This window comes from Amphiprion ocellaris, chromosome 13, assembly GCF_022539595.1.
Source record: "Amphiprion ocellaris isolate individual 3 ecotype Okinawa chromosome 13, ASM2253959v1, whole genome shotgun sequence".
Taxonomy (NCBI): Eukaryota; Metazoa; Chordata; class Actinopteri; family Pomacentridae; genus Amphiprion; species Amphiprion ocellaris.
The window spans coordinates 10945596-10971743 of NC_072778.1; the positions used below are offsets into that span (position 1 = coordinate 10945596).

At 38.3% G+C, this 26148-nt stretch overlaps 3 protein-coding genes across 4 annotated transcripts; all 3 read left to right on the plus strand.

Moving 5' to 3' along the window:
• Positions 1–216: 216 nt before the first annotated feature.
• LOC111581190 (signal-regulatory protein beta-2-like) lies at positions 217–26148 on the plus strand. 2 transcript variants are annotated; one of them, XM_023289283.3, is made up of 6 exons: positions 217–318; positions 452–784; positions 895–1254; positions 1394–1525; positions 1644–1681; positions 1786–2627. In XM_023289283.3, the coding sequence occupies exons 1-6, from the start codon at positions 219–221 to the stop codon at positions 1909–1911; spliced, it is 1089 nt and encodes a 362-aa protein (XP_023145051.2). In that variant the 5' UTR covers positions 217–218; the 3' UTR covers positions 1912–2627. The 2 variants fall into 2 exon arrangements, with proteins under 2 accessions (XP_023145051.2, XP_054872261.1); XM_055016286.1 differs by lacking the exons at positions 452–784; positions 895–1254; positions 1394–1525; positions 1644–1681; positions 1786–2627 and adding exons at positions 23926–24255; positions 24367–24726; positions 24877–25165; positions 25287–26148 and having other exon boundaries at positions 270–318.
• Positions 8561–11326, plus strand: LOC111581267 (uncharacterized). Its single transcript, XM_035956974.2, has 6 exons — positions 8561–8614; positions 8715–9041; positions 9346–9702; positions 9782–9910; positions 10122–10177; positions 10277–11326. Exons 1-6 carry the CDS (start codon positions 8572–8574, stop codon positions 10397–10399), a joined length of 1035 nt encoding a protein of 344 aa, XP_035812867.2. The 5' UTR covers positions 8561–8571; the 3' UTR covers positions 10400–11326.
• On the plus strand, positions 13197–15620 carry LOC111581276 (uncharacterized). The gene is made up of 6 exons (XM_023289398.3): positions 13197–13332; positions 13434–13766; positions 13877–14236; positions 14395–14523; positions 14617–14660; positions 14769–15620. Exons 1-6 carry the CDS (start codon positions 13290–13292, stop codon positions 14898–14900), a joined length of 1041 nt encoding a protein of 346 aa, XP_023145166.3. The 5' UTR covers positions 13197–13289; the 3' UTR covers positions 14901–15620.

The window sequence follows — 26148 nt, forward strand, 5'->3', positions numbered from 1 at the left end:
ACGTCTGCTGGTTTGATTGTGAATATTGCACATTTATTTATTGTGTTTATAGAAACATGAAAGAAAAATTTGCTGTTGGTGTTGTTTCATGTGTTTCAGTTGGAAAGATGTTTGATATTATTTCCACTGTGGTAATACAGTGAAAAGCCAACAAGACCAGAAGCCAATCAGATCGCTCTGAAATTGTTCCCTCCTACTTGATGCGATTACATTTAGGCATGTCATCTTCTCGTCTGCTTCAGTTTGAATTCAGTCACCAGTGGATTCATCAGAAAATGCTGGTCCTGTTTTATTTCCTGCTGATGCTCAGAGTGGGGTGTAAGTATATTTAGAGAGGTCACACTTACTGCACAAATCAATGTCTATTATTTATACATGATTTTACATTCATGATTGTGTCTGTTGTCGTTAATGAGTCTTTTTCTTTCTTTTCATTTCTTTGTTTGTTCAGGCTGCACCGGCGATCATAACTTTGTCACACAGACTGTTGGTGTCGGACAAAATGTGACTCTCACATGCACTCGCCAGAAATATTTGTATGAACAGCCAACTTTGCACTGGATCAGACTGGTTTCTGGAAAATCACCTGAACTCTTGGGAGGAACACATGCTTTTGATTATGATGGTATTTATGAAACTCCTCACATTACAGCAAAACAAGGGCCTGGAACTTTTATTCTGCAAATTCATGAAACTCAGCTAAATGACTCTGGTTTTTACTACTGTATAAAAGTCAAACGGCTCAACATGGAATTTATGAATGCAACATTCTTGAGAATCAGAGGTAAATAAACTAGATTTTTGCTTCTATTAGACTATAAATTCATAGTTTCAACAGATTTCTTGGAGATGAACTGACTCAAAAGTGTTTATATTTTTGTATATGTTTCTAAGGGCCAGAACCAGATATCATTGACATCATTCAAGTTCCTCCATCTGATCCAGAACATCCAGGAGACTCAGTGTCTCTGCAGTGTTCAGTCCTCTCTGACTCTGAGAAGAAAACATGTCCAGAACAGCAACACAGAGTGTTCTGGTTCAGAACTGGATCAGATGAATCTCATCCCAGATTAATTTATGCAGATGGAAACAATCAAGATGAATGTGAGACGAAACCTGAGGCTCAGTCTCTTCAGAAATGTATCTACAACTTCTCTAAAACCGTCACCTCCTCTGATGCTGGGACTTATTACTGTGCTGTGGCCACATGTGGACAGATATTATTTGGAAATGGAACAAAATTGGACAATAAAGGTAACTACAGGACATTTTTTTTACATGTTGGTTAAATAATATTTGTCATTTTTAATTTAGAATTTAGTTGAGTGATGATATGAAACTTTTTTCCCAAATGTGTAATCTTACCAAAATATTTCTGATTGTATTTTTTCAGCACTCAACATGCGAGATTTGAAGCCAGACAATACAGCTCTCTTTCTGGTGTCTGCTGCTTTGGCTACAAGTCTGATTGTTATAGCCTTTCTCATTTATTTCATCAAGACAAAAACTTGTGAATTCTGCAACGGTAATATAAGTTTCCCACACATTAATGTATATAAAAATATTTTGTCAAATGGGGTTTTGCATTATTTAATTGTGTAGTTTAACCAACACCCTCTTTATTCATAAATCCCTGCAAACAGATGCTGCAGCAGCCAGTGGTCATCAGGAAAGACCACAGGTACAGTATTGAAAGAATAGATTAGAAATAACCCTACATTAGGTAATTACCACCTGTCAGCTCACATTTCATATTTTAAAATACAACTTCGTATTTTTCCTCAGAGAAATGAGGACTCGTTGGTTTATTCTGCTCCAGCCTTCAACAAGAGAAAAGTTGAGAGAAGAAATGCAAAAACATCTCAAGAAGAGACGATCTACACTGATGTCAACACTTCTGCAAGAAATTAACAGACGGAATTTGCAAATTGTTGGTAATATTCCTTTTTTTCTCTGATGCACTGTGAGAAACCTTCAGCCACATTGGGGCTTGTATTTCAGTTCTGAGCAAGTAAGAGAATATTCACTATTGGATGACTTTAATGCTATTTCATTTTAACATTATTGAGTCCAGACCTCAATCCAACTGAGATTTTTTGACAGAACTTGAAAAGAGCGAATCACTCGATTCCAGTGTAACCTGATAAAGTTTGAGCAGTTTTTGCAAAGAAAGACTGGATAAAATTACAATGTCCAGATGTGAGACTGATTGAGATCTACCCAGATAGGCTTTCTGCTATAATTGTTGCCAAAGGTGCATCTACTGAATACTGACTTGAAAGGGGACATTTTTAATGCAACTACTTGTTGACCAATTTATACTTTTAATTTATTGACAATGGTTTGTAGAAATCTCTTTTAACTTTAACATGGAAAAACCTTTTTGTGTGTATATTATTGTCAAAATCAATGATTCAATGCTGAAAAGCAATTCAAATTGAACACTTCCAAGCAGGATGAATACTTTTTATTGGCACTGTATAATGGATTTTCACAAAGCTAAACTATTTGTCTTAATGTAACGTAAAACAAATCTGCTAAATGAAATAATGTTTGTATACATTTGTTGCTTCTTTCTTTTAAAGAAAAAATGCATTGGAAAAAACCAATGTATAAATAAAGTTCACATGAAATGTAAAAGCTGTTAAGGTTTTTTTTTTCATTTCTTTGCTGAAACTTTCTCTTTTTACATTTGCTTTAAGATTCATTTGTTTTCAAGATGTGTGTAGTTTGAAAGCATAAACTTGCATTCATTGCAGAATTAAATCTTAGCATATGTATCATATATGCATATTATGCATATGCATATTATCTGACTGAATAGTTTTTCTAATATTTGCAATGTTACAGACAGATTTTGACACTAATGAAATGTCAAATTTAAGACTATTTACTCAAGGAATCAATGCCACGATGATTCCTGTACGACTGTTTTTCTGGCCTCGTACAAAGTACAGTGACGATGGAAACAGGCCGACAGAACAGAGAACAATAACTGAACACTATCAGAGCAGAATCTGAAAGACTCTCAAACACTAAATGCTCCAAACTTGTTTGATCAATGTGATTTCTCAAAATTATCAGATCAAACATTAACAAATGTTTCACAGCTATAATCAACATTTGTAAGTGTTAAAATCTGACTATGTTAGAAAATAATGTTGACATAGAAAGCATCATATCTTAAAGATGAGTCTAGTATGAAATGTAGGAAAAAACTCAGACCTTTCATTTGCTACAATTTGTTTTGACCAACCGCTTCTTTCACATGGTGATAGGTCCCTTGAAATTTTATCCAAAATGCACTTTTTAAACTTTCTTCAGTGAATGATCAGAAAACAGATGCATCCACTTGTTTATATGTCAAAGATATTAAATGTTTTGATCCTAAGCAAAGTGAGGCACACAGAGGTTAAGGTTCTGTAGACCCAGACAAAAGTACAAAGTAAGAGTTCTTAAGCAAAATGAAGATAATGAAGCTGAATTTTCATGTCATAGATTTGACTATTAAAACAAACTCATTCTCATTTATACATATATGGTTTAACAATTTTATGCACATTCATGGCGTGGCTCTAGGGTTTTCATTGCTGCTCTACTGCTCAAACGTCCTTTCTTTCACCTGACCTGCTATCCAGGGGTTGGTAATACTCTGGCTATGATTTGTCACGACTTCTCAGTCTGTTCCCAGCACAGAAAGTCATTTATAGTCTTTACACTTTTCCCTAACTGATGCCTTGACTTTGCCGGAAGTGACCCCATATATCCATGGACTAAGGAGAACTAAATGAAAATAATTTGTGTGATAATTAAGAGATTTTGGACAAAAACTGATAAATAGGAAAAGAGGCGTTCTGAAGTAAGAACTGCTAACCCTGACTGAGGACATAATCAGGCAGAGGAAAGAGAACTTCAAGGAATGCCTTTATCCAGATAATACATCCTCTGCTGAGGACTCAGGAGAATCTTTGCACATATCTATGGCAGAGATCATCAAAGTAGTCAAGAAACTCCTCAGTGGCAAGGTGCCAGATGTGGACAAGATTCACTCTGAGAAACTGAAGGTTCTGGACATTGTTTGACTGTCTCTGCTGAAATGTTTCTTCAGTATTGCGTGGTTATTGAGTACGGTGCTTGTAGAGGGGCAGACCATGGTGCTGGTTCCCTTCTTTGTTTTGTTTTGTTTGTTTTTTGTTGTGGAACCATGGATTCAGGAGGAGCAATGCAGATTTCTCCAGGCCTTGGAACAGTGGACCACATCTTTACCTCAGCAGAGCTGCAGATGGAGTCATGGGAGTTCGACCAGCCGGTTCATATGTGTTTTGTGGATTTAACAAAGGCTTAACTTTGAGTGGATCAGAGGGTTGTTACAAGCCATTTGTTCCTTGTACAACTAAAGTGAGAGCTGTATTTGCATTCTTGGTCCAAAGTCAAGTACATCTTGTGTGGGTGATGGACTCTGCCATGGCTGCCCCTTAACATTGATCCTGTTTGTGGTTTTCATGGACAGGATCTCAAGGTGAAGGAGGTTAAGTATCTCCAGATTTTGTCCATGAGTGACGGGAAAATGCATAAGAGCGTGAGATGGACAGGCAGCTTGTTGCAGCATCAGCAGTAATGCAGACATTGTTCCAGACTGCTGTGGTGAAGAAGGTTTGATTTACCAGTCAATCTAAATTCCAGCCCTCATCTATGGTCATGAGCTGTGGGTAGTGACCAAAAGAACAAGACTGTGGTTATAAGGGGCCGACATGAGTTTCATCCATAGTGTAACTGTGCTCAGCCTTAGAGATAGGGTGAGGAGCTCAGACATCCACTGGGAGGTCGGAGCCCCTACAGACCTCGCAGCACCCAGCTGACCACCCTGATCCTGCCTACAGTCTGTCCATACCTGCTGCCAACCCCACTCTGACATTTCCCAGCCTTTTCCAGCTCCAGCTCATCTCGCTGAACCCCAATCCCCTGAGCTTGCCTGCTCCCTTTAGCTTAACTCTCCTGTTACGGCCTTGAAACAGAGTATCTCTGTTTTGTTACTACAGCTTAATTAATTCATTTTTGTTTTTCTTAGATTTGCCATCTCTTGTTAATTAGAGTTTTATCTAGGTTTTGTACTTTCACCCCTTTTTTTGAAATAGGGCTGATTTGCTCCTGTAGTGTTCTCCCATTCTAGACTGGTTTGGGTTTACTTTCTGTGCTAAATAAACCTTTTTGTAATCTCCACCTGCTCCTGTGTTCCAGCATCCATTGTGACAATAAGGGCTTGTTGTGCAAATGGAAAATTCAAGTCAAACTTAGAAAATTTTCCCACCGAAACTACCGAAGTATTTTCCCATTTGGGACTGACTGGTGTGTTTTTATTTCTGTGACAAAAGTCTGTCCATCTTGAACATCACAATCACCTGGGTTTCCTAATAAATCTTATTAGACTAAATCTTAATCATGTTGTGAGCACTTGAGCAGGCCTTTTTTTAAATATTCTAATGTATGCTTTTGTCAATCTTTTATGACAATTTGTCAGGGCATGAAAAGCACAGGAGACACTTTTGTGGTTGACCCTTCTAGCAATGCAGTGCAGCAATGGTGTCCACACTTGTGGCTGAAGGAGGAGGAAAGACTGACAGCAAATCAGGGCAGAAGCAGGGACTCTGACACCTTTACAAGTTTCACATGATGTGTTTGCCATGTGTGCATACAGACACAAACTGAGAACGACTGAAACTTAGAGACAGACAGTAGTTCTGACAAAGTATTTGTACACCACAGCTTTCCACAGCTGCAGATAGAAGCATGAAATTTTATGATGTTGACACAATGTCTATGTTTTAAATTTAAAAAAAGTTAAATGTAAATATAAATATATTATATCATATTATTTCCTGGTGTCAAAGCACTTTGTAAAGGCCTCCTGCATGTCTGTCAAGAGAACAAGCAGAGCCACATGCAGCAGCTACACTGACAGAGAAAAGCTGTGGTGAAACATTTCTCCACCTTTGACCAACCACTGAAACTGTTTACAGAGAACAGACCTAATTATGGCCTCTAACCAGATATGAAGTTAAAGAAGAACTGCAAAAGGCTTTAACGGCCTAATTTTACCTGAACAAAGTGGGATTATTGTTGTAGTTTTACTGTCTTCTTTTTTAAAATACAGCCAGTATCTCTTGTGTTTTTAAACTACAGATATCTACAACTGTGTTCATCTATAAACTGAAACTATGCAGTATATATTGTTCATTTTTGTTTTATTTTAAATGCATACTTCCTGATTTATTCATCATTAATTTGAAGAGATTGCCATCACTGTGCCAAAGTGATGCAAACTAGAACAGACTACAGGAAGTCTAATCAGTAGTCAATGACGTCCTGCTCTTGCCAAAAAGATCAGGGTGGGACAAATGAATGATTAGATCCTCCCTTCATGTATCAGCCAACACCAGCAATAACCACAAAACCACAGATTGGTGAGATTAAAGATGGTCAATTTCTCCTGTAAGTTGTTCTGATATTATTAATATACATAACAGTAAGATCGTGTTATTCCACTTGTATGTTTAAAAAACATAAATAGCAGTGCGAGACCACCTTCTTGAGATTAAAGCAGAGTGAAACAGGAAGAAAAGCCCCTGATAAATACTTCTGAAATTTTATTATGTCCTTCTTTTTTTCCAGTATTTTTGCCTTCATTTTAAAGGGCTACCAGTGAGCTACCACAGCACCGCTGTTCTTGTAGCTCACTGGTAGCCCTTTAAAATGAAGGCAAAAATAATCTGCAAATATTTTTTGGTTGTTGTTCTTTTGTTTTAAATTGCATTTTAAAATTACTCTTTCTTTCTGCTTAGCTTTCAGGGAGGGCTGGTGATGGTCACACACATGCACTAAATATTAAAATATTTGGCTGCAAGACTAAAATATGCATCAATCTCATACATTGTTGACACCTCTTTTGTGGAGTTAAACAATGAGAACAAATGCAGACAAAAAAAAAGAAAAAAAAATTACTCTTTCTGAGCCCGCCCTTCTGTTTATGTATCTTTGAGCTACTTGTACAGCTGAGACACAACATTGTGTCACAGATTTACACACATGATTGAATGCAACACAGAGCTCTTTGGCTGATATTGAACTGGGGAAATTGTGGTTTTATGGTATTCAAACATTCCATATTAAGAACAACTTCATATTTAGGCCAACATGTCTTCACTTGCGGTTGACAATATGTTGACCTTCATAAAAGCCACAAACCAAAATGTTCCAGTCTGTCAAATGCTGCTTTTTAGATTGTGTGTATACTTTCAGTCTCAGTAGATGTAGAGTAGTTGTCCCTGAAACATCCACTAGACTACTTCATAGTGTCAGGTGAGGTGCATTATTATGCTGCCTCACAAATATTCAAAATGTTCAAATATTATTCCATTTGTGATTCGCTTTCACATTCACCAAGCTTTATGACCACTGACAGGTGAAGTGAATAACACTGATTATCTCTTCATCATAGCACCTGTTAGTAGGTTGGATATATTCGGTAGCAAGTGAATCTCAAGCCAGCTTCAGAGTCAGCAAACCTCGAAATTGCATTCATTTTCCAGCAGGCCTGCACTAGATCATGCTCCTCAAGATTACCTGAACACACCTCCACTTTAGAGCTCTTCCAGAAAGAAGAGTGGCTCTCGCCAAAGGCAGGCCTCAATGCTCCCCAGCGCCATGGCAAACACTGTGGAAGAATACGCCTAACGCAGTGGAGGTCCTGGTCAACCAGTCCTGCCCAGCAGTGGTGACAGCCAGGCCAGCGGGGTGTTTGTCCAGCTAGCAGTGATAAAAGCCCAATCAGCAGTGGAGGTGATCCAGCTGATGGTGCTGTTATTGTTTGTCCAGCTAGCAATAATGAATATTGGGGTCCAGAGTTTACCTCAACATCACCAGCCAAAAGCAGCATCAGTATGAGATTAAAGGCTCCCAGGGATGGCCTGCTTGTGACAGACTATTTGTGTTCATCTGGGGGTAGCCTGACATGGTTATCGCCCAGTACTCACTCTAGATAATAACTGTGCCAAATTGTGTGTCTGCACCCTGGCAGCCATCTCATATAGTCAAGTGTTGAAGGTAAGAAGAGGAGGTATTTAAGCTCATCAGTGTTCAGGCACAATGAGACCCAGAAGTGTGATTGAACTAATGCTTGTGGTTTCATACTTTCACAGTGGACACATCAAAGGAAATGTATGTTGTCTGAAGCTGCTGGTTGTGTGTTCAGCTGTGCAGCTGACAATGAGGGCAGAGGATGGAAATTACTGAACAAAGATGGAAAGCTGTAAGATTAAAATTGTAACATTCATTAAAACAAAATGCTGAAACACTGTCATTAAAATGAGTTACTGGAAAGAGGAGAATGAAGTGTGACACTCCTCAAAGCTCTGGACAAGACCAATGTGGCAGAAAGTGCACTTTTAAATCTTTATTGTGTGACAACCAATCAGATGCATTTAGTAGTGTGACATAGAGGGTTCTGGCCAAGTTACATCCCCTCCTACACTCATTTAAACAGCGACAAGGTCCCTGACAGGAGACAATGCCAAGATGATCGTGTTGTGGATTACACTGCTTGTTCTTCATCAAGGATGTAAGTACTTTCTCATTTTTACACGATGTTTCTAGATGGTGGATTTCCTAAATTACTGTGCATTAGCTTCATATGCATTTTATGTTTTCTTTTAATTCAGATACACTCATTCCAGTGATCCCCGTTCAACTTGGTGAATCTACAACCTTCATATGTGCTCGGTCTAATACTGGTCTCGACCGAGGAGAAATCCACTGGTACAAGCAAAGTGTTGGAGATAATCTGAAACTAATTGTGACTCTGCTGAGATCAGCACCTCAGTTTGCACCAGAGTTTTCTACCTCAAGATGGAAAGTTAATAGTGATCACAATTTCAGCAACCTGACTATTTTGAGAACAATCCAGGAGGACGAGGGAATCTATCACTGTGCAATCATTGAGTGGGCTGCCAATTTTAAATGCAGTTCAACATTTTTGATAGTAAAAGGTAATAATATGAGCTGCTTTCAACATATTTTGCAAATGCTTTAACCACTAAAGTTGTACTGTATACATGTTGAAGAATATCTATCAGGGAACATGTAATGAAAATTGACTAACCCTATTTCAGTTCAGTCTGATTATGAAGACATTTATTATGCATTTCTTAAATGTATGTCCAAATTATTATTATAATAATTCCTGTTCACATGAGTATGATGTAAAACTACTAAGTCACATTTGAGGTTTTTCTCAGACCTTCAAAATGTGCTTTGAAGTCTCATCCTGTTAACAGTTTTTTCATTACACAGGAGACAGTCAGAAGACATCAGACTACACTGTTGTTCAGCAGTCCACAGCATCACATTCAGTCCATCCAGGAGAATCACAGACTCTCCACTGTTCAGTCTTCTCTGACTCTGAGAACAAAACATGTTCAGGAGATCTGAGTGTGTTCTGGTTCAGACCTGGATCAGATAAATCTCATCCAGACATCATCTACACTGATGGAAACAGACCTGATGAATGTGAGAAGAGATCTGACACTCAGAAGAGCTGTGTTTATCACTCCTCTAAGACCTTCAACTCCTCTGATGCTGGGACTTACTACTGTGCTGTGGCCACATGTGGACAGATACTGTTTGGAAATGGAAATACTCTGACCAATGGTATGATTTTATGTTCAGCACTGAAGATATACAAAATATGTTAATAACATCCTCAGTAATTATTCTATTTCTCTTTCAGATGCTCATTTACAAGCTGCACAGTCTCAGATGATTGCTCTGGTGGCAGCAATAATCTGCTTGGTCATTTCTGTGATTGTGAATATCGTTGTCATTTGCCAGCGAAGAGCAGCACAGGAACAGTTCACAAGTAAATGTTATATATTGATTTCTCATTTTAGTACAGCTGAGATTTTATTCAAGAAGTTCCAAATTTGTGGTCTGACTAAATGGATCTTTGTAGATAAATGTGAATTAATACACTCATGCACGCATGAGACCTTCACCATATAAATGTGACTGTGGGAAAAAATTCTAAAGTTTTCCATAATATTTCTGCTTTTATTCCTCATTGGGAATAGAATCCACCTCATCACAAGGAAGACATGACAATTTGAGCCAACCAGTGTTTGATACTGTAAGTAATGATACTAAATCACATTATTTATGGTTATTTCAATAAAATGATTGCCAATAGTAGTATGATTGTATAATGAGCGCTTTATTTCCTGCTCAGACTGAAGGTGGACATGATCTGAACTACGCTGCGCTGCATTTCTCTGGAAGGAAAGCTGCACGAGGAGAGAAGAAGATGGAGTTGAAGACTGAGGAAAGTGTGTATTCTCAAGTTAAAAGCTAAATGTGAATGTGTCTATGAAAAACTTTAGATTCGCTTATAGTGCTGATCTTTTCCAATGAAAATGAATGAATGCAAATTCTCAATTTTGTTGACAGCAAACTGTTTTTTGAAAAAAGACAAAATCTCCTCGACCCCGTCAATCTGCTGAAGGCTCACTTGAGAAATGGGCTTAACGATCAAAGATGTGTTTATTATCATTGTATATAAAAATATAATGAAATTCTGTTGGCAGTCTCTTACAGTATTCAAACAAATACAGATGTATATACACAAATAACAGCAGGAATGTAAAGCACAGAATAGAACTTGAGATGTTGACAAAGCAGTTTGTTGGTTGACTGCGTTCCCTGAGATGTTTACTTACAGTAGTTACTTCATGTTTCTGCTGATATCAACCTGATGATCAGATCCACGTGTCACTCTAAAAGCTTCTCTTCAGCTGAGAACGATGACAGTTCAGAGACATTGTATTGTGACCCTCAAAATTCATTCATTCAGGAAATGTTTGTTTATATTTTTTATCTGTTTAGTAAAATATTATGAGCAGCAGGATGCAGTTTGGCTGTAGTAAGCATGAAGACTGTAACAGAAGTTGAAGACAAGAAAATGTTTAAAAATTTGCTTTGTAACATTTAATTTAATTAATTTCAGTTTGCTGACCATTCAAGCTCCTGCAGATTATGTTTCAAACCATACCTTTGATTTTTGACTGGACGAAATAGCTGATTTCAGGAAAACAATGAAAACAAGAATCCTACTGAAATATTACTGGAAAATGTAATTCGATTACTGTTGTGCTCAAAACTGTGTCCACAATCTGAAGTTTACAGAATCTGAATCTGTACTGAAATAAACTTCTCAGCACTGGTTATCTAATGGAGTTGGATCATTGGACGAATAAAGTGGATAATACCATCAGAGGTTGTTTTTAATTCTTCAAGGAATATTGAAAAATTGCACTTTTTTTGTAATTTTATTGTGCTAATTTAATGTTGTACCTCTTTGAGAATTCCACTTGGCTCATAATTAACCTGTAAAACACAGTTTAAAGTGCGCAATAATGGGGACTTAGCAGTTTATGTTGGACCAAATTATTCTTGTAGCACTATTTTCCATCTTTCCCAGAAAGGAGCAGTGGCTAAACGACAGGCTGTTTATAGTGCTAGGTGTCCCTCTTAAAGAAAGAACACCAAATCTACCATCAAGCATGTTGGTGCCAGTATTATGCTCTGGCTGTTATGCTGCCAGTGGAATTGATACTTTACACAAAATGATGAAATACAGAAGGAGAATTCCCTTTACATTCTTTGGAAACACCTACAATATCAGCCAGAAGATTGGATTATTAACACAGTCAGATGTTCCAACAAGACAGTCACCTCAAACAGCCTCACAAGTGGTAAAGAAATGATTAAATAAAGGTAGAACTAAGCTTTTGAACTGGCCTTAAGAAAATTTTCAGTGTACTGAAGAATCTGATCTGTAGCTCAGTTTGTTCAGGGTTTACCTGTGGAGCTGCAGGTCCCTGGTTCAAAACCAGACCCTTCTTTGGGGCAGTGGTGGCGCAACGGTTAAGTCTCTGGACTACAGATCAGAAGGTCAGAGGTTCAAGCCCTGATGTGGCCACTGTTGGGCCCTTGAGCAAGGCCCTTAACCCTTCCTGCTCCAGGGGCGCTGTACCGTGGCTGACCCGTCGCTCTGACTCCCCCCAATTGGGAGATATGCGAAAATCAGAATTTTCCCTCGTGGGATTAATAAGGGATAATAAAAATTTAAAAAAATTAAAAATAAAAAAAAAAACAAGTCCATATTGGAGAGCCAACAGCTGTACTTCTGCTGCAATAATTCTGTCAAAAAGACTGATCAAAGATATAACCAGAAGTACCCAGAAGCTTGTGGACGGCTCCATCACATTATGAAAATGACAAAAGGACATTTAACCAAGAACTGACATTGCTATATGTATATTGCTAACTCAGCAGATTGTTCTTATATTTTCTGAAGATCAAGAATAAATCTATGAAAGAAACAAAATGTATGAATGTTCTTTGTGACAAAAAAAAACATGGGTTTCAATGATTCCATGATACAAGATTCAAAGTTAAGGAGTCATTGAAAACTCAGACTACTGTGGTGTACACAGATTTTTCAAGTGTATGTGAAATTTTGTTCACAACTGTATGTATTGTTCCCAGATTGTGGGCAAGCGGAAAAAACGATCTGGAGTTCCCCTTTATTACTGATGTGTTCCTTATTACGAACAATCTGTATATGTAGGAATCTAACTTCAGGAGATTATTCATTTTGAAGGATTTTGAAGAGGAGCACATTTTCTTGTTGAACAGTAAACAGTAAAAAAGTTAGCACACGCAACACTACGCCCCTGGCCTGATTTAAACCATGAACTTCCTGTTTCTGTGGCGAAATCTGTGAACCTGTAATCATTTGGCCAAGAGAGAGCGTCACAAATCTACTGAAACATATGTTTAGCTGAAGTAATACTTGTTCACACTTTTACAGTGGACACATCATAAGACATCTCTGCTGTCTTTAGTACCTGGTTGTGTGTACAGATGTGCAGCTGATAGTGAGGGCAGAGGATGGTAATACCTTTCAACCCAGATTTTTTTTTTTTTATTTGAGCATGTAACATTCACTAACACAAAATGCTTTATCATCTAAATGAGTGAGGAAATGAATAAGTGGGGGTGAGACGTGCCGCAAACCCTGGATGAGACCAGTGACGCAGGAAGTGCACTTTTGAATCTTTCTTCTGTGACAACCAATCAGGTGCATTTGTCAGTGTAACAAAGAGGGTTTTGGCCAAGTTACATCACCGCCTACACTCCTTCAAACAGCGACAAGGTCCCTGACATGAAACAATGTCAAGATGATCGTCTTCTGGATAACGTTGCTTCTTCTTCATCAAGGATGTGAGTGCTTTCTAATTGTAAGCATGACATTTTTGTATGGTAGATTTTTTTGATCATTTTATTTACTGTCCAGTGTATTTTATGTTTTTTTTTCAATCCAGATACACTCATTCCAGTGATCCCAGTTCAAACTGGTGAATCTACAACCTTCCCATGTGCTCGGTCTAATAATGATCATGACCGAGGAGAAGTCCACTGGTATAAGCAGAGTGTTGGAGATAATCTGAAACTAGTTGTGACTCTGCGGAAGCATACACTGCCTCAATTTGCACCAAAGTTTTCTAGCTCAAGATGGAAAGTTAATAGTGACGACAGATTTACCAACCTGACTATTTTGACAACAATCCAAGAAGACGAGGGAATCTACCATTGTGCAATATTTGCATTCTATGGCGTGGAATCAAAATGGAGTGGGACATATTTGATAGTAAAAGGTAAAAATGTGAGCAACTTTCATCATGTTTTATAAATGTTTCAAGCACTAAAGTACTACTGTATACATGTTTTGAGGTGTCATCCTGTTAACAGTTTTTTCATTACACAGGAGACAGTCAGAAGACATCAGACTACACTGTTGTTCAGCAGTCCACAGCATCACATTCAGTCCATCCAGGAGAATCACAGACTCTCCACTGTTCAGTCTTCTCTGACTCTGAGAACAAAACATGTTCAGGAGATCTGAGTGTGTTCTGGTTCAGACCTGGATCAGATAAATCTCATCCAGACATCATCTACACTGATGGAAACAGACCTGATGAATGTGAGAAGAGATCTGACACTCAGAAGAGCTGTGTTTATCACTCCTCTAAGACCTTCAACTCCTCTGATGCTGGGACTTACTACTGTGCTGTGGCCACATGTGGACAGATACTGTTTGGAAATGGAACTAGTTTGGTTAATCAAGGTAACAAATCATCATTCTGTTTATCAGAAAATTAGAATATTCAGACGTTACATTATAGAGTCAAGATCAACAATCATCTAAGAAGTGGTGGCATTACATATCATTTACTTTTACTCATCTTTCACTTTCAATATTTCCTCCTTTTTATTGTGTTTCAGGATTCAGCATGTGGTCACAGACGGTCAGTTCAGTCATTTTTCTGCTGTGCATCTTCTTAGCTCTAAGTGTCATTATTATAGCCATCCTCATTTACAGCATCAAGGAAAACAACTGTGATTATGGCAAAGGTAATGCAAGTTATTCATATTTCTCTCAACAAACTAAATACTTTCAAACAATTGCATTGTTATTTATTGTTATCTATGTATTTTATAATATAGCTGCTGTTGCCCAGCAGAAAAAATGTGGTCAGAAAAGTCATCAGGTGGAGTACTGAAAACTCAGACTGACAACATTTAAAACATGTATTAATTCATTAAAGTGATTAAGGCATTGGCATTTCTCATTTTTTTTAATTAATCTATTTTTACAGAAGGATTTGGACACATGGATTTATTCTGCTGTCACCTTTACCATGGTAAAGACTGACAGTGCAATAAAGGAGGCCAAAGCAGCAGAGAGAGAGAGGATCTACACTGCTGTCAAGGCTTTTGGCCTGGATTAGTGAGTTAACAGATGTTTGGCGTCTGTATTGAATAATGTAGTGTTGTTTGTTTAACTACTAAAGGGCTTTGTATATGCTGTAATATGATGTATCAGGAACATTTCGTGAACAAGTTGTCTCCTCATGTTCAAATGTATTAAGATTACATGCATCTTGTTCATCCAAGCACTTGTAAATAAGATTGATCTCGAGCTGAAATGTTCTTACTTTTAAGTTTGGCAGAAAACATTTGTTGCATCTCTCTTCCTCATTTCACCTCACTCCTGTCTACAATGAAACAAAAACAAATAAATACTTTAAAAAGTTTTTTTTTTAAAGGCAAAGTAATTTTTTTTTCAAGCAGAAATGTATAACTGTGCTGTTCCTAATTCTGGAAGGTGAATACAGATACTTGTTTTAAGGGGAAATAACAGAACTCAGGTTTTTATTGGGGCATCAGGTGTTTAAGAACATGCACAAATAATGTCAACAGCAGAGTTCTCACTATGATTTCTCAGCTCTTTCCCCACATTTAGTGTCATTCATCCCAACTCTCCATTAAAGTCAAAATGCCAACAAAGAAATCTTCAGGTTATTACTGCTGACGATTGTTATGTTGTCTGTCAGTGTTAGTAAAAGGTATTTACCATGGTGCATTTCAGGAAATAAGTTTTTTGTATCATCTGTGAATCTTGTTTGGAGACAAAGACTATGTTGCTCTAATAAAATACAGAAAGAGTGTTTTGTTGTTATCATTGTGTGTATGAAACTCAAAATGATTGTCAACATGATTTGGTTTTGCAAAGAAAAATGTTATTTCAAAGACAGTATTTGGGGCAGTTTAGATTTCCAAATCAACACCTAAGTCCTACTTGCACTGAACTATTAGCTAAGGACCTTCTGATTTAGAAATGACCTCCCATGTCTACAATTCATGCAGCACATTGACAGGAGAAATGAGAAATCTGTGCTTGAATTTACTGGCAACATCTTCAGATATGATATCAGTAGGCTGTCACATAATAACTCGTCGACCTGCTGGAAGACAGCAAAGTGTTTCCTTCCCATGTGCTACAATGACTGACATCCATCTAACTATTCTTCAAGATTTTAGTTTTGTAATGGTTTGGAGCTCTAAAGGAGTAAATGCTGTGACACAAGTCTACCGAATTTGCTAGCAAAATGCTGATCAATATTTCATTTGAAATATGGACAGCTGTAATTTTCTAGCAGGCAGGAGGCAGAAGAAAGGTGCAGAAAAAACAATAAATGTTACAAAAGTTATAAATAAATATACCATAGCAAATAAATTAAATGCTAATTTGTACAAAATGGATATTATCACAGGACCTTTGTGCAGTGGAAGACCAATTATAGATATGACAGGTTCCATGGAATTAAAATCGCAAACAACTTTCACAATTCTTACAAACTGCCATCCTTAGTAGTACTAGTCATGTGTGAACAGGGTTTTATAGTATACAAAATGAACTTGAAAATATTTGAGCTGTACTTACCTGCAGATTTGAGGAAGAGTTGCAAAGTAAATGAGAGGAAATGTGACCAAACCCACAACAAAAGTAATGAGATGTGGAGAACTCAAAATAAGACTGATTGTGAGACACACAGAAAGGAAAATCACTCATAAAAGTGTACTTTGTCAATGAGATACAGAGATTATGGTAAACCCAAAGGTGTAGTGAGGGTGAATTAGGAATGTCCAGTGAAGGCCCCTGTCTGTAGGGTCTCCTACCTCTAGAAGAGTTTCTCCTATATCCCTGTGAAAGTTGGGGACATGAGATTTGAGTGGGCCATGTTTATTGCCTCCATTGTAGAAGCAGCTGTTAGGAGCTGTGGCCAGAAGATTACAAGTGCCTGTCGTGGCCTGCTGGTGGACACAAATGTGGTGGATGTACAGCCATGTGGGAAAACCCATTGTTGGGCAGTTGAAAGAGCTGCTTCTAATACATCTTGTGCTGTGGAGACAACGACTGAAGGCTTCAGGGAACTTCATCAATATCTGTGTTCGTGGTCGCTGAGATAGTCAAAAAACTCCTCAGTGGCAAGGCAGCAGGTGTGCACAAAATTCACTGCTATGGACATTGTTGAACTGCCTTGATGGACACATCTCTATCGGATCCAGTGGCCATCGGGGACAGTGCCTGTGGAGTAGCAGACTGGGACAGTGGTTCCCAATTTTAAAAAGGTGGCCAGAGGGTGTGTACCAATTATCGGGGAATCATACTACTCAGCCTCCCGAGGGAAGTTTACTCCAGGGAGCTGGAGTGGAGGCTCAAACTGATTGTTGAATCTCAGATTCACTCGGACCAATGTGGATTATGTCCTGGCCATGGAACAGTGGACCTGCTCTTTACCCCTGCAGAGCTGCTAAGAGATGGGGAGATGGGAGTTTGACCAGCCAATCCTCATGTCTTTTGTGGATTATGATTGTGTCGTTTGAGGGGCCCTGGCGGGGTATTATGGGAGTATGGGGTAACAGGGCCACTGTTATGAACCATTCAGAAACTCGTAAAACCAGAGCCATTCTAAGCAAAAATCTAATGGTACGTGTCCACTGGATCCATTTTTCCTGCATGTAAATGCACCGCATCCGAAAATCGCCCGCTTGGTGGGTGGTCACTCGTGGGCCACTACATGGTCACATGACAGCACTTTCAGCTTGAGTCTGGTAGATGCGTTGGCTCAGTCACAAACTTTGTCTTTTATTATGAAAAAAGTTCAGCGAAAAGTATTTCTGAAAGCATTTGAGACAAGAAATAACTTGTGCAGTTGCTGAATCTGTCCTCGTTTCGTTCGATGGCGAGTTTAGACGTTTGACGGAAGTTTTGTGATGCATCAGATGCCACATCGAATTTTCATAAAGTAGAAGCCGAGTCTACTTTATGCAAATGAGGTCTAGAGAGATGCATGGGATCGCAGCTCAAAATGCACCACAATGGAACCACTATGCAACATGGTCCGTTTCACATCGACAATGAATGGGATGCGACAAATTGATGGATCCAGTGAACACATACCTTAACACGTTTCCTTTTGGTGTTGGACTCTGCCAAAGGTGCCCCGTGTCTCCAATCCTGACTGTGACATGCATGGACAGGACCTCAAGGTGCAGCAAAAGTGAGGAGGGTGTCCAGTTTGGGGACCTCAGGATCTCGTTTCTACTATTTGCAGATGACATGGTACTGTTGGCTTCATCAGACCATGACTTTCAGCATGCTGTGCTTTGCAACAGTGTGTGACTCGGTTTAAATGCCAATCAGTACATTTAAGTCTGAGGTCATGGTTCTCTCTTGGAAACTGGTGGACTGCTCCCTCTGGGTTTGGGGGTAGGTGCTGCCCCAAGTGAAGAAGTTTAAATATCATGGGATCTTCTTCGTGAGTGATAGGAAATTGGAGCATATGATGGACAGATGGTGTAGTGTAGCGTCAGCAGGAATGCAGGCATTATACCAGATTGTTAAGGTCAAGAGGGAGCTGAGCCGCAGGGTGAAGGTCTCATCTGTGGTCATTAACTCTGGGCTGTGGCCTAAAGAACGAGATTGCGTTCGAAATGAGTTTTCTCTGTAGGGTGACTGAGCTCAGCCTTAGAGGTAGAGCAAGAAGCTTGAACATTCAGAGGGAAGTCAGAGTAGAGCTGCTGCTCAATGTTCTGAGATACATTTATGTTTTGTGAGTCTGAATGTCTGCTGTGAATAAGATCTTTTCAAACTTTTTAGCTGTCGCCAGTATTTCTTCCATGCACACATGGAGACACAAAGTAACAGAGAAGAGTAGACATGTGATAGGTTAACCAATGAATTTCAGTGTGTTTGTCCACCACAACCAGCCAAAACTGTACACAAAAGTGTGTCTAGTATAAATGTGTTAGTTGCATTTTGTTTCAAACATCATTAATCTGTCTTTATTAAACTTCTGGACATTAATTAAACCCCTAAAAACTGTCTGTCTATGAAACCCTGACCGTCTGAATTCATGTTTTCAAGATGGTCAGGAATGATTTTTAAAGATTATTTCCCTCATGATAGTGTTCTGGCTTTTTTTATTTATTATTATTATTATTATTATTTATTTTTTTTTTTTTTTTTTTTTAAAGAAACACTATATGGACATGTCTACAAGGTAAAACATCTTGATTTTCACTTGAGAAATTCTTCGTATTTAAGAAACGATGGTTCCTTCAATGAAAAGACCTTTTATCTTCCTGATCTCACAGCACTTCTAAAGGCCTTCTGTATGTCTGTCATGAGAACAACAAACTGAGCCACATGCAGCAGCTACACTGACAGAGAAAACCTGTGGTGAACCATTTCTCCGCCCTTTGACCAACAACTGAAGCTGTTTATAGCCGGATATGAAGTGAGAGAAGAGCTACAAAAGGCTTCAGCCGTTTAATTTTAGCTTAACAAAATGAAATGATTGTTTTCATTTCACTTTATTCTCATGTCAAACACAAACTGTATCTTTCTTGTGTTTTTAAACTACAGGCATCTGTAAGCTAACAGTAAATAGGTCATTTTATTTTAACTTGAATGCATACTTATTGATTCATTAATTCTTAATTTGGACAGACTGCCAGTCCATCACTGAACAAAGTGATATAAACCAGGACAGAGCTCCTCAATGCTGTCAAATCAATAATCAATCACATTTCAAACCTTATTCGCACAACATTCAGCCACTTCTCCTGTAAGTTATGATTCTACAATAATTACAACATTTCATAAGATATAAGTTCATTAAATTGCACTTTTGAAATAGATACACAGCAGTGCAAGACCAGCTTCCTGACATTAAAGCCGAGTGAAACAGGAAGAACAGCCCCTTTGTATTCACACCTTTAGAAGACCAACCACAGCAGTGCTAAAGTTTCCATGCATCATTTGTTTGTCAGAGGTGACTGAATTTGTGTGTTTGTGTGTCTGTGCTTCAGGTGTGAACAGTGCTGTGCACACAAAGAGAAGCCATAAAGTACAACAGATATAAGTAAAAGCAACTTTTTATGTCGGTGTTTTGTTTTAAATCACATTTTCTGGTCGTTACTTTTCTTGTATGTAGAACTGCATTTGTATTTTGTATAATCTGATTGGATGCAGCTTTGTGTCAGAAATGACTGATTTAGGGAACTAATTGTTTGGACTGTAGGACGATCTTTATGGTCAAAACTCCATTTCCATTTGTACTATTAACAGCTGTTTTCTAGATATTTTTTTCATAGATTTGCCTTTTTGGACAATGAAGAGTGAACAGACAACATGGGGTTATAGAGGGAGGTGTGAAGTGATGCAGTCCACAGCTGAAGTTGAACCAGGGATGTTGTGGTTTTATGCTGCTGAGGAGCTTTGTGTTAAAACGTCATTGTCAGACCAGCATGCTTTGCCTTGTGGTCAACAGTATGTTGACCTTGATAAAAGCCCAAACAAAAATGTTCCAATGAGACAAACGTTACTGCAGTTTTAACATCTTCTCTACTTTTTGCAAGTAGGTGAAAGTTGTTCCAGAAACTCCTACTCTACTCTGGTATTGCTTTAATGCCAAAGTCATTGCTGGTGGCCTGAACTGTAGTATATTGTCATGTGTTCTGTCACTTTTGTAGTGAAGCTGCAGCACACAGAATTTCTTAAAGTTAGTCGACTTAGTAGTTTTATCATTTAACTGCAACCAAAAGCATATTCTTGGGAAAGTCTCTCATGCTGCCTCCCAGTTTGGTCTTGGGTTCTGGTTTATTTTAATTTCTGACAGGATCACATGAATTCTCTCTCTCACATCAGTACATGTGAGCTGATGAGTCAGAAACTTTTGATCTCTTCAGTGTGAATGTGTTTCTGTGATACTATCAGCAGTGTTCTACTTCTCCTTCTAACCAGCCTCCTGAACAGAGATGAAGCAGTGTAGAGGATGGAGGCTGAGACCACAACCACCTGCCCAACTCTGTCTGCTGTGATCTTCCTGCTGAAGTGACTGACAGCAGAGTGGGCGGGTCATCACTGATGATGTGGAGCTTCTGAACCGGTTGAGCCACACAATATCTAAGATGGCGTCTTTATCTTTATGTATTATTGTGGTGATAGGTTGGATTTTTTTTTTTAGAAATTCACACAAATCAGACATCATGTAAATTATTTATTAAACTGAGTGCTGCAGACATCGTACTATTCTTTGTGAGGCCTATACATTCTTAATGCATATAATGTGATGCATTTCAAATCCAGTCAAATGGGAAAATAAGGAAGGGAGAAGATTTAATGTAGAAAAATACTGAATAACAGTTTCCCTAGACAGTATCGCATTCAGAAAATCCAGTAAAGTCTTTGGAATTAAAATCATTTTGCAGGTGTTAAATGTCCTGCGGCTCAAACCTCGTCCAATGTCATCAATGGAAGTATGAGAGCCACATTTGTTTCTCAGGAAGTTCATTCATTTCTTAAGTTGATTCTCACACATACATAAACAAAGTAATGGAGCCTGGTCATTCCTGGTGATACATTTCCTGAAGTGTCCCATATATCAATCTGTGGGTTCAAAAAAAGCAGATTTATTACAGGACCTTCACACTGGATATGTTGATTTTAAAAGACACTTGTATACGGTATTCCAGTCAAGCAAATTCTAATCAAATGTTTCAATTATTTTGGGGAATGTCAGATGTATCCCAAATGACTCAGAATGGTCTGAAACATGCTCCTCAGTCTTCTCTGTGGGCTAAATTTTGGGAGTCACACTTAGAAAAATATCACTTCTGTGTATCCCCATTGAAAGTGAAAGGGCAAAAATGTTTGCAAATATCTCCCAAACTGAACATCCTAAACGTTTGCTAGTGTGATCCACCGACCACGCTGAACACGCCAGTCTTGATCCCGAGTCTCTTCTGTTCCCAAAATACAGAAAAAATAAAAAAATTTCCAAAGTAATGCCCACTTCCTTACGTCATACAGACTTGTGGGCAGGCTCATTGGAAAGGCCATGTGCACAAATGGGGGGGGTAGACCCGGGTTTCATGATTCTACTGTGTTTACAAAATAAGTTATTTAAAAACAGATGATCCTCAAAACGATGATAGTGGTTATTACCCGTATTCCTAACCCTAATCCTACACTAACTTATAGTGTGGGACCCAAAAAGTGTCACCAAAAACCTATCCCAAATGACTCAGAATGGTCTGAAACATGCTCCTAAGCCCTCTCTGTGGGGTAAATTTTGGGAGTCACACTGCGGAAAATATCACTTCTGTGTATCCCCATGGAAAGTGCATGGGACGCATGGTGGCCTGCCAATGACTGCCCACCATGCTTGCCATTTTCAGATGCAGTGTGTTTACATGCGGGAAAAATGCATCTAGTGGACATATACCCTTTAGTGGCAACGAAATCTATGGAACATACAAAACACAAAGAGGTACCAGGGTGAACTGGTCACACTAAATCCCAGCCACCTCGACTGAGAGTTAGGTTGTAGGATTTATCTCCTCCAGGTGTGGTGATGGCTGCAACTGGTTGGCTGAAGGTGGAGGGAACTGGGTGGTGGCCCAATCAGACAGGTCATTAGGTGGGGAGAACAAAGGCTGGAGTGCAGGATCTTCAACTCCAGACTCATTAACTGAGATAACTGGCAGCTGGGGTTCTGGAAAGGCTCTCAAACCAGCCACGGTTGGGCCCACACATGCCATCTCCCCATACAGAGGCCCAAAAGAAATCCAACCGAGAAACAAGACGGCCAACTATCATTTGTGGCCATAACAGAATGCCTCTGAATCTCCACAAACAAGGTACTCTAAATATTGAGGACTCGAAAACAGGTTATCTTTCTCTTTGCTGCTTCACATTAGATCATTCTTTTGAAAATCTGTCTTTTGCAAGTGCTCAATTTTTTTGGAGAGCGCAGGTCTAAATTTGCTGGAGTGGCCATTTAACGTTCTTTTTTTCACAATATTTTTTATTGGATTTTTTTCAAAAACAACAACAACAAAACGAAATTTGCATTCAATCATAACAACCACAGACAAAATCAAACCAACAACAGTGCTTCTCTGCTTTGACTAACCTGTTACAAGAAGTACGTTACAAACATCTGAATAAAAAAATCTAAATAAAAAAAAAGCAAATTACAAACGTGAAATCTGCATGGTCCACAGTCATCATGCACCTTCTTCTTCAGGTGTTATATTTGAGTTCATAACATAATCAAAAACTATTTAAACATAATATACAATAACAATCTTCCCCTGACCTTCAAAAAGTAGTTTAAGCCTCTTAACCATCACCAAACCTGAATCACAATGTTAAAAAACATCATTGAACAACCGCTTGTGTTTTTCAGAATTACTTGTTTCAAAGTTTTGTCTAGAAATGTGTTGCAGTTTGATTTTAATGGGAAGGAAATTTTGCACCGAATAATGAAAGTGTTTCTGTCATAAATGCTGCAGAAACAAAACACTAATGAGGACAAAAATACAAAAATGTGCTGTGTTGTGTTCATGTAGTGCAAAATACAATAATGTATCAGGCTGGAAAATATATGTATGATCTGTGTTTGACCATATTAGTTAGTTTCCTTTGTAGAAACACAAATGAAATGTTGTGAACAAGAGCGTTAGGTTTTACTTTAGTTTATTTCTTTTGTTTATTCTTTTCTAGAAACATGAAAAAAAGCTGTTGTTGCTGTTGGTGTTGTTTCATGTGTTTGGAAAGATGTTTGGTATTATTTCCACTGTGGTAATACAGTGAAAAGCCAACAAGACCAGAAGCCAATCAGATCGCTCTGAAATTGTTCCCTCCCACTTGATGCGATTACATTTAGGCATGCCATCTTGTCGTCTGCTTCAATTTGAATTCAGTCACCAGTGGATTCATCAGAAAATGTTGGTCCTGTTTTATTTCCTGCTGATGCTCAGAGTAGGGTGTAAGTATATTTAGAGAGGTCACACTTACTGCAATCAATCTCTGTTATTTATACATGATTTTACATTCATGATTGTGTCTGTTGTCGTTAATGAGTCTTTTTCTTTCTGTCTGTCTCTGTGTTTTTTCAGGCTGCACCGACGATCATACCTTTGTCACAAAGACTGTTGGTGTCGGACAAAGTGTGACTCTCACATGCACTCGCCAGAGATCTGTTCATAAGGAAACCTTGTACTGGATCAGACTTGTTTCTGGAAAATATCCAGAATTCTTGGGAGGAACACATGCTTTTGAGTATGATGGTATTTATGAAACTCCTCACATTACAGCAAAACAAGGACCTGGAACTTTTATTCTGCAATTTCATGAAACTCAGCTAAATGACTCAGGTTTTTACTACTGTATAAAAGTCAACCTGCTCAACATGGAATTTATGAACACAACATTCCTGAGAATTGAAGGTAAGTGAACTTATTTGTTTTTAGTTTGACTGTAAATCAATATTTTCAGCAAGTTTTCTTCTCAATAAACTGACTCAAACTTGTTAATTTTTGCTTTCTTACATTTCCAAGGACCAGAACCAGATGTCATTGACATCATTCAAGTTCCTCCATCTGATCCAGAACATCCAGGAGCCTCAGTGACTCTGCAGTGTTCAGTCCTCTCTAACTCTGAGAAGAAAACATGTCCAGAACAACAACACAGAGTGTTCTGGTTCAGAGCTGGATCAGATGAATCTCATCCCAGATTAATTTATGCTGATGGAAACAGTCAAGATGAATGTGAGACGAATCCTGAGGCTCAGTCTCTTCAGAAATGTATCTACAGCTTCTCTAAAACCGTCACCTCCTCTGATGCTGGGACTTATTACTGTGCTGTGGCCACATGTGGACAGATATTATTTGGAAATGGAACAAAATTGGACATCAAAGGTAATTACAGAACATTTTTTTATATACTGCTTTAATAATATTTGTCTTTTTTAATGTAGAATCTGGTTGGTCTATTGATGTCATGAAACATTACTGCTAAATGTGTAATTTTACCAAAATATTTATGATTGTATCTTTGCATCTTTTCAGCACCCAGCATGTGGGATTTGGAGACAGACAATACAGCTCTCTTTCTGGTATCTGCTGCTTTGGCTACAAGTCTGATTGTTATAGCCTTTCTCATTTTTAATCTCAAGATGAAAACTTTCTGCAACGGTAATACAAGCTTCCCGCACTTCAGTGTATCTAAAAATATTTTGCTAAAGCTAGCTCTGAGTTTTGCATTATTTATTTGTGTCACTGAACCAACACCATCTTTCATCTTAAATCTCTGCAAACAGATGCTGCAGAAGCCAGTGGTCATCAGGAAAGATCACAGGTACAGTATTGAAAGACAAGATTAGAAATGACCCTATATGATATAATTACCACCTGCCAGCTCACATTTCATATATTAAGGTGTTGACATTGCTCATTTTTTAATTCATCTATTTTTACAGAAGGATTTGGACACATGGATTTATTCTGCTGTTACCTTTACCGTGGTAAAGGCTGACAGTGCAATGAAAGAGGCCAAAGCAGCAGAGAGAGAGAGACTCTACACTGCTGTCAAGGCTTTTGGACTGGATTAGTGAGTCAACAGATGTTTGTCAGCAATTTGTATTGAAATTGTGTAGTGTTGTTTGTTTAACTACTAAAGGGCTTTGTATATGCTGTAGTACGATGTATCGGTAACATTTAGTGAACAACTTGTATCCTCATGATTAAATGTATTAAAATTACATGCATCTTGTTCATCCAAGCACTTGCAAACAGGATTGACCACGAGCTGAAATGTTCTTAGTTTTAAGTTTGGCAGAAAAAATTTGTTGCATCTCTCTTTCTCATTTCATCTCACTCCTGTCCACAATGAAACCAAAACAAAAAAATACTTTGAAAAGTGCTTTTTTAAAGGCAAAAAAAATAATTTTTCAAGCAGAAATGTATAAACTGTGCTGTTCCTAATTCTGGACGGTGAGTACGGACACTTGTTTAGTAATAGAACTCAGGTTTTTATTGGAGCATCAGATGTTTAAGGCACAAAGAACATGCACAAATGCTGTCAACAACAGTTCTCACTATGATTTCTTAGTTCTGTTCTCCATATTTAGTGTCATTCTTCTTCGCAACTCTCCAATAAAGTCAAAATGCCAACAAAGTAATGTTCAGGTTATTACTACCGACGGTTATTATGTTGTGTATCAGTATCAGGAAAAGGTATTTACCATGGTGCATTTCTGGAAATGAGTTTCTTGTATCATCATCTGTCAATCTTGTTTGGAGACAAAAACCTTATTGCTCTAATAAAATATATAAAGAGTG

Excerpts from the sequence above, each read along its gene's own strand:
- LOC111581190 (XM_023289283.3), top strand. The coding sequence starts at position 219 with ATGTCATCTTCTCGTCTGCTTCAGTTTGAATTCAGTCACCAGTGGATT. Across the intron at positions 319-451 it reads GCTGATGCTCAGAGTGGGGT|GCTGCACCGGCGATCATAAC; the intron begins GTAAGTATATTT and ends TTGTTTGTTCAG. Across the intron at positions 785-894 it reads AACATTCTTGAGAATCAGAG|GGCCAGAACCAGATATCATT; the intron begins GTAAATAAACTA and ends TATGTTTCTAAG.
- LOC111581267 (XM_035956974.2), top strand. The coding sequence starts at position 8,572 with ATGATCGTGTTGTGGATTACACTGCTTGTTCTTCATCAAGGAT. Across the intron at positions 8,615-8,714 it reads GCTTGTTCTTCATCAAGGAT|ATACACTCATTCCAGTGATC; the intron begins GTAAGTACTTTC and ends CTTTTAATTCAG. Across the intron at positions 9,911-10,121 it reads AGCACAGGAACAGTTCACAA|AATCCACCTCATCACAAGGA; the intron begins GTAAATGTTATA and ends CATTGGGAATAG.
- LOC111581276 (XM_023289398.3), top strand. The coding sequence starts at position 13,290 with ATGATCGTCTTCTGGATAACGTTGCTTCTTCTTCATCAAGGAT. Across the intron at positions 13,333-13,433 it reads GCTTCTTCTTCATCAAGGAT|ATACACTCATTCCAGTGATC; the intron begins GTGAGTGCTTTC and ends TTTTCAATCCAG. Across the intron at positions 13,767-13,876 it reads GACATATTTGATAGTAAAAG|GAGACAGTCAGAAGACATCA; the intron begins GTAAAAATGTGA and ends TTCATTACACAG.